We start from the raw sequence: 7,884 nt of genomic DNA on the forward strand, positions 1-7,884 counted from the left end.
AACACTCTGCGGCTGCTCTCCTCTGGGTTGGATGTGATAAATTCTAGCTCTCTAATGCAGTGGTCACCAACCGGTTGATCACCAAACATTTTGTGTAGAAAAGCCAACAATGGGGTATAACGAGAAAGATGCTGAGCCTCGCAGGTGCTACACCAACTGATCTCTCTTGTTATCAACGCTCAAGTTCTGAAGTATAATACGGTCTGAGAATAACAATATTGACAGTCCAGAGATATAGCTATTATGCTGTGATAATGCTGTGATCATGTATTAGACCAGGCATATAGCCATTATGCTGTGATAATGTATCAGACCAGACATACAGCCATTATGCTGTGATAATGCTGTGATAATGTATTAGACCAGGCATATAGCCAATATGCTGTGATAATGTATTAGATCAGGCATATAGCCATTATGCTGTGATAATGTATTAGACCAGGCATATAGCCATTATGCTGTGATAATGTATTAGGCCAGACATATAGCCATTATGCTGTGATAATGTATCAGACCAGACATACAGCCATTATGCTGTAATAATGCTGTGATAATGTATTAGACCAGGTATATAGCCATTATGCTGTGATAGTGTATTAGACCAGGCATGTAGCCAATATGCTGTGATAATGTATTAGACCAGGCATATAGCCACTATGCTGTGATAATGTATTAGACCAGGCATATAGCCACTATGCTGTGATAATGTATTAGACCAGGCATATAGCCACTATGCTGTGATAATGTATTAGACCAGGCATATAGCCACTATGCTGTGATAATGTATTAGACCAGGCATATAGCCACTATGCTGTGATAATGTATTAGACCAGGCATATAGCCACTATGCTGTGATAATGTATTAGACCAGGCATATAGTCACTATGCTGTGATAATGTATTAGACCAGGCATATAGCCATTATGCTGTGATAATGTATTAGACCAGGCATATAGCCATTATGCAGTGATAATGTATTAGACCAGGCATATAGCCACTATGCTGTGATAATGTATTAGACCAGGCATATAGCCATTATGCTGTGATAATGTATTAGACCAGGCATATAGCCATTATGCAGTGATAATGTATTAGGCCAGGCACATAGCCATTATGCTATGTTAATGTATTAGGCCAGGCATATAGCCACTATGTTGTGATAATGTATTAGGCCAGGCACATAGCCATTATGCAGTGATAATGTATTAGGCCAGACATATAGCCATTATGCTGTGATAATGTATTAGGCCAGGCACATAGCCACTATGCTGTGATAATGTATTAGACCAGGCATATAGCCATTATGCAGTGATAATGTATTAGACCAGGCATATAGCCACTATGTTGTGATAATGCTGTGATAATGTATTAGACCAGGCATATAGCCAATATGCTGTGATAATGTATTAGATCAGGCATATAGCCATTATGCTGTGATAATGTATTAGACCAGGCATATAGCCATTATGCTGTGATAATGTATTAGGCCAGACATATAGCCATTATGCTGTGATAATGTATCAGACCAGACATACAGCCATTATGCTGTAATAATGCTGTGATAATGTATTAGACCAGGTATATAGCCATTATGCTGTGATAGTGTATTAGACCAGGCATGTAGCCAATATGCTGTGATAATGTATTAGACCAGGCATATAGCCACTATGCTGTGATAATGTATTAGACCAGGCATATAGCCACTATGCTGTGATAATGTATTAGACCAGGCATATAGCCACTATGCTGTGATAATGTATTAGACCAGGCATATAGCCACTATGCTGTGATAATGTATTAGACCAGGCATATAGCCACTATGCTGTGATAATGTATTAGACCAGGCATATAGCCACTATGCTGTGATAATGTATTAGACCAGGCATATAGTCACTATGCTGTGATAATGTATTAGACCAGGCATATAGCCATTATGCTGTGATAATGTATTAGACCAGGCATATAGCCATTATGCAGTGATAATGTATTAGACCAGGCATATAGCCACTATGCTGTGATAATGTATTAGACCAGGCATATAGCCATTATGCTGTGATAATGTATTAGACCAGGCATATAGCCATTATGCAGTGATAATGTATTAGGCCAGGCACATAGCCATTATGCTATGTTAATGTATTAGGCCAGGCATATAGCCACTATGTTGTGATAATGTATTAGGCCAGGCACATAGCCATTATGCAGTGATAATGTATTAGGCCAGACATATAGCCATTATGCTGTGATAATGTATTAGGCCAGGCACATAGCCACTATGCTGTGATAATGTATTAGACCAGGCATATAGCCATTATGCAGTGATAATGTATTAGACCAGGCATATAGCCACTATGTTGTGATAATGTATTAGGCCAGACATATAGCCATTATGCTGTGATAATGTATTAGGCCAGGCACATAGCCACTATGCTGTGATAATGTATTAGGTCAGGCATATAGCCACTATGCTGTGATAATGTATTAGGTCTACTGCCCAAACCACATTCCTACAGAACTGTTTTTATTGGGTTAATGTTCCATTGAATGTTTAAATAAACATCTCTGCCTGCATTTTGACACTGAAAGAGAGCTGGACTGAGGAAAGGCTGGTGACCACCTCTACAGTCTGTACATCTGGACTGAGGAAAGGCTGGTGACCACCTCTACAGTCTGTACATCTGGACTGAGGAAAGGCTGGTGACCACCTCTACAGTCTGTACATCTGGACTGAGGAAAGGCTGGTGACCACCTCTACAGTCTATACATCTGGACTGAGGAAAGGCTGGTGACCACCTCTACAGTCTGTACATCTGGACTGAGGAAAGGCTGGTGACCACCTCTACAGTCTGTACATCTGGACTGAGGAAAGGCTGGTGACCACCTCTACAGTCTGTACATCTGGACTGAGGAAAGGCTGGTGACCACCTCTACAGTCTGTACATCTGGACTGAGGAAAGGCTGGTGACCACCTCTACAGTCTGTACATCTGGACTGAGGAAAGGCTGGTGACCACCTCTACAGTCTATACATCTGGACTGAGGAAAGGCTGGTGACCACCTCTACAGTCTGTACATCTGGACTGAGGAAAGGCTGGTGACCACCTCTACAGTCTGTACATCTGGACTGAGGAAAGGCTGGTGACCACCTCTACAGTCTGTACATCTGGACTGAGGAAAGGCTGGTGACCACCTCTACAGTCTGTACATCTGGACTGAGGAAAGGCTGGTGACCACCTCTACAGTCTGTACATCTGGACTGAGGAAAGGCTGGTGACCACCTCTACAGTCTATACATCTGGACTGAGGAAAGGCTGGTGACCACCTCTACAGTCTGTACATCTGGACTGAGGAAAGGCTGGTGACCACCTCTACAGTCTATACATCTGGACTGAGGAAAGGCTGGTGACCACCTCTACAGTCTGTACATCTGGACTGAGGAAAGGCTGGTGACCACCTCTACAGTCTGTACATCTGGACTGAGGAAAGGCTGGTGACCACCTCTACAGTCTGTACATCTGGACTGAGGAAAGGCTGGTGACCACCTCTACAGTCTGTACATCTGGACTGAGGAAAGGCTGGTGACCACCTCTACAGTCTGTACATCTGGACTGAGGAAAGGCTGGTGACCACCTCTACAGTCTGTACATCTGGACTGAGGAAAGGCTGGTGACCACCTCTACAGTCTGTACATCTGGACTGAGGAAAGGCTGGTGACCACCTCTACAGTCTGTACATCTGGACTGAGGAAAGGCTGGTGACCACCTCTACAGTCTGTACATCTGGCTTCTTCTTCTTCAGTCTTTTAAAGGCTCTGTTCTGTTTCAGGAGGCTGTAATCCTTGTTATTGTATATTAACTAGGTCAGAGTAATACCAGTATGATGATGATGATGATGATGATGATGATGATGATGATGATGATGAATACATCGTTGTTCTAATCTATTCTGTCCAACAGGCCCGTTATGGATCTCTGAAGATCAAAGGAAAGAGGAGACCGGTTCTGACTGCTGCCACCTACAGTCCAATGTAATGAACTCTCCAGGAGAAGTGACCGGTTCTGACTGCTGCCACCTACAGTCCAATGTAATGAACTCTATTATAACCCCTATTGGGGCCCTGGCCAACAGTAGTGCACTATTGGGGCCCTGGCCAACAGTAGTGCACTATTGGGGCCGTGGCCAACAGTAGTGCACTATTGGGGGGCCCCTGGCCAACAGTAGTGCACTATTGGGGCCCTGGCCAACAGTAGTGCACTAGAAAGGGAATAGGCTTTTGGGACGGACCACGAAATCAGTCAAGGATTCAGGAAGGACTACAGACGGCTCAGACATCCATTTTAGTGACTGGCTACTGACGTGTTAGGCCATCCGATCTAACGATGCTGTTGAACTGTTCTCCAGGTGTTTTTATATAAACTGTCCTGGGGTCTGTTCTCTTCATGCTGGGGAGCAGCTGTCCTTTTCTAATGAACCATTAACTCACTATATTTATTACATTATTCTGACTCTCTCTCTCTCTCTCTCTCTCTGTGTGTGTGTGTGTGTGTGTGTGTGTGTGTGTGTGTGTGTGTGTGTGTGTGTGTGTGTGTGTGTGTGTTTAAAGCATCGTACAGCAGCTGTATAGGAAGAATCTTAAGGTTTCCTGTCTTTAGTTAGAAGTGTGTTTTTGTTGCGGATGTTATTTTCTGGAATAGTCGTTTTTAGGTGCAGATGGGGACTTTATCATCTTTACTTTTTTGGTTTAAAGGGTTATATAATTAATTTAGCTTCATTTTGTCATATATATGCTGCCTTGCAGATGTTGTATTTTGCGTTTTAGCCTATTAAATAGTCGAATTACATTTATAATTATAGTAGTGATCATTCTGGCACACTTGAAAAGATTGTTACAAAGTAACAGCCGACCAAAAGTGTCCTTTTTATTCCTTCAGGAGGAACAAACCGAGGGTGAGGGGAAGGAACAGAGAATCCTGTTATTAGGAGGAACAAACCGAGGGTGAGAGGAAGGAACAGAGAATCCTGTTATTAGGTGTGTCCCAAATGGCATCATTTCCTATACAGTGCACTACTACCCTATGGGCCCTGGTCTAAAGTAGTGCACTACTACCCTATGGGCCCTGGTCTAAAGTAGTGCACTACTCTGCTTATGGGCCCTGGTCTAAAGTAGTGCACTACTCCCCTATAGACCCTGGTCTAAAGTAGTGCACTACTACCCTATAGACCCTGGTCTAAAGTAGTGCACTACTACCCTATAGGCCCTGGTCTAAAGTAGTGCACTACTCCCCTATAGACCCTGGTCTAAAGTAGTGCACTACTACCCTATAGACCCTGGTCTAAAGTAGTGCACTACTGCCCTATAGACCCTGGTCTAAAGTAGTGCACTACTACCCTATAGACCCTGGTCTAAAGTAGTGCACTACTACCCTATAGACCCTGGTCTAAAGTAGTGCACTACGTAGAGAATCGGGGTGCCATTAGGGATCAAACCCCAATGTTGAGGTATGTTTGTGTTGACCGTAACTGGCCTGTCCAGTTTGAATGCCTGCATTTCCTGGTTTTTAGATTTGAAACGAAGCGTTTTTTGATTTCTTCTTCTCCATAACCAATCTTTTGCACAGTCTTCCAAAAAACGATGTTGTTTTGTAATGTTTTGATGTCATCTCGGAATGTATCCTGCTGCACTCTGGGATGCTTTTAACCACGTGGTGAAATGTATTTAATACCAAAGCTTTATCTACTAAACCCGGTGACTTGGGTCTGATTTCGTGTGGGATTGTATCATAAGGGTGCTGTAAATAAATTTATAAATTCAAACCAAAAAAAAAAGAAATGTCTGAATGTTTTTGTAGAGTAATTCAACTTTGATCATGTGGTTTTTCAATTAAAAACAATGGCACCAGGTAGAATATAATCCATTACTACCAATCAATAGCTGATGGGGTTCCTCTGATGGGAGTTGTAGTCGTCACGTTGCAGATTTATAACAGCTGTCGACCCTCACTGTGAAATTCTAACTTACAAGCTCTTTCCCAACGACGCAGAGTCATGACCGTGAATGATGACAGACATTCTGAGGTCAGACCACAATCGCATAAGAAAACTCTCCCGGTCTGATCTATCAGGAGAGACTGGTCTGATCTGTTAGGAGAGACTGGTCCAGAGACGGTCTGATCTGTCAGGAGAGACTGGTCTGATCTGTCAGGAGAGACTGGTCTGATCTGTCAGGAGAGACTGGTCTGATCTGTCAGGAGAGACGGTCTGATCTGTCAGGAGAGACGGTCTGATCTGTCAGGAGAGACGGTCTGATCTGTCAGGAGAGACGGTCTGATCTGTCAGGAGAGACGGTCTGATCTGTCAGGAGAGACGGTCTGATCTGTCAGGAGAGACGGTCTGATCTGTCAGGAGAGACTGGTCTGATCTGTTAGGAGAGACTGGTCCAGAGACGGTCTGATCTGTCAGGAGAGACGGTCTGATCTGTCAGGAGAGACGGTCTGATCTATCAGGAGAGACTGGTCTGATCTGTTAGGAGAGACTGGTCCAGAGACGGTCTGATCTGTCAGGAGAGACTGGTCTGATCTGTTAGGAGAGACTGGTCCAGAGACGGTCTGATCTGTCAGGAGAGACGGTCTGATCTGTCAGGAGAGACGGTCTGATCTATCAGGAGAGACGGTCTGATCTATCAGGAGAGACTGGTCTGATCTGTTAGGAGAGACTGGTCCAGAGACGGTCTGATCTGTCAGGAGAGACGGTCTGATCTGTCAGGAGAGACGGTCTGATCTATCAGGAGAGACGGTCTGATCTATCAGGAGAGACTGGTCTGATCTGTTAGGAGAGACTGGTCCAGAGACGGTCTGATCTGTCAGGAGAGACGGTCTGATCTGTCAGGAGAGACGGTCTGATCTGTCAGGAGAGACGGTCTGATCTGTCAGGAGAGACGGTCTGATCTGTCAGGGGAGACGGGTCCAGAGACGGTCTGATCTGTCAGGAGAGACGGTCTGATCTGTCAGGGGAGACGGTCTGATCTGTAAGGGGAGACTGGTCCAGAGACGGTCCGATTGGAGGTAGAGGTTATTGTATCCCAAATGGATCCCTATGTGATAAAAGTAGTGCACTTTATAGGTAATAGGGTTCCATTTGGGATTTAGCCTGAGGCCTAGATGAGGGTTCGGACTGGGGCCTAGATGAGGATTCAGGCTGGGGCCTAGATGAGGATACAGGCTGGGGCCTAGATGAGGATTCAGGCTGGGGCCTAGATGAGGATTCAGACTGGGGCCTAGATGAGGATACAGACTGGGGCCTAGATGAGGATACAGACTGGGGCCTAGATGAGGATACAGGCTGGGGCCTAGATGAGGATACAGACTGGGGCCTAGATGAGGATTCAGGCTGGGGCCTAGATGAGGATTCAGGCTGGGGCCTAGATGAGGATTCAGGCTGGGGCCTAGATGAGGATTCAGGCTGGGGCCTAGATGAGGATTCAGGCTGGGGCCTAGATGAGGATTCAGGTTGGGGCCTAGATGAGGATTCAGGCTGGGGCCTAGATGAGGATTCAGGCTGGGGCCTAGATGAGGATTCAGGCTGGGGCCTAGATGAGGATTCAGGCTGGGGCCTAGATGAGGATACAGGCTGGGGCCTAGATGAGGATACAGGCTGGGGCCTAGATGAGGATTCAGGCTGGGGCCTAGATGAGGATACAGGCTGGGGCCTAGATGAGGATACAGGCTGGGGCCTAGATGAGGATACAGGCTGGGGCCTAGATGAGGATACAGGCTGGGGCCTAGATGAGGATACAGGCTGGGGCCTAGATGAGGATACAGGCTGGGGCCTAGATGAGGATTCGGACTGGGGCCTAGATGAGGACTCGGACTGGGGCCTAGATGAGGACT

General features: G+C 45.5%; 2 protein-coding genes across 4 annotated transcripts in view; both read left to right on the plus strand.

Moving 5' to 3' along the window:
* LOC115189556 (receptor expression-enhancing protein 3-like) overlaps positions 1 to 4,077 on the plus strand; it is an 8,624-nt gene extending 4,547 nt beyond the window's left edge. The window contains exon 3 of the mRNA XM_029748181.1: positions 3,955 to 4,077. Coding sequence (XP_029604041.1) covers positions 3,955 to 4,029 — 75 coding nt within the window. The 3' untranslated portion in view covers positions 4,030 to 4,077. The remainder of the gene's footprint in view (positions 1 to 3,954) is intronic.
* The window catches only part of reep3b (receptor accessory protein 3b), a 58,458-nt gene extending 53,453 nt beyond the window's left edge, over positions 1 to 5,005 (plus strand). The window contains exon 9 of one of the 3 annotated variants that reach the window (XM_029748172.1): positions 4,930 to 5,005. The gene's annotated coding sequence lies outside the window, so the exon portion shown is untranslated. Of the gene's footprint in view, positions 1 to 3,989; positions 4,078 to 4,929 lie in introns of those variants that run through there. The other 2 variants (XM_029748173.1, XM_029748174.1) reach the window with 2 other exon arrangements.
* Positions 5,006 to 7,884: the final 2,879 nt, after the last annotated feature.

Source organism: Salmo trutta, unplaced genomic scaffold (assembly GCF_901001165.1).
Source record: "Salmo trutta unplaced genomic scaffold, fSalTru1.1, whole genome shotgun sequence".
Lineage (NCBI taxonomy): Eukaryota > Metazoa > Chordata > Actinopteri > Salmoniformes > Salmonidae > Salmo > Salmo trutta.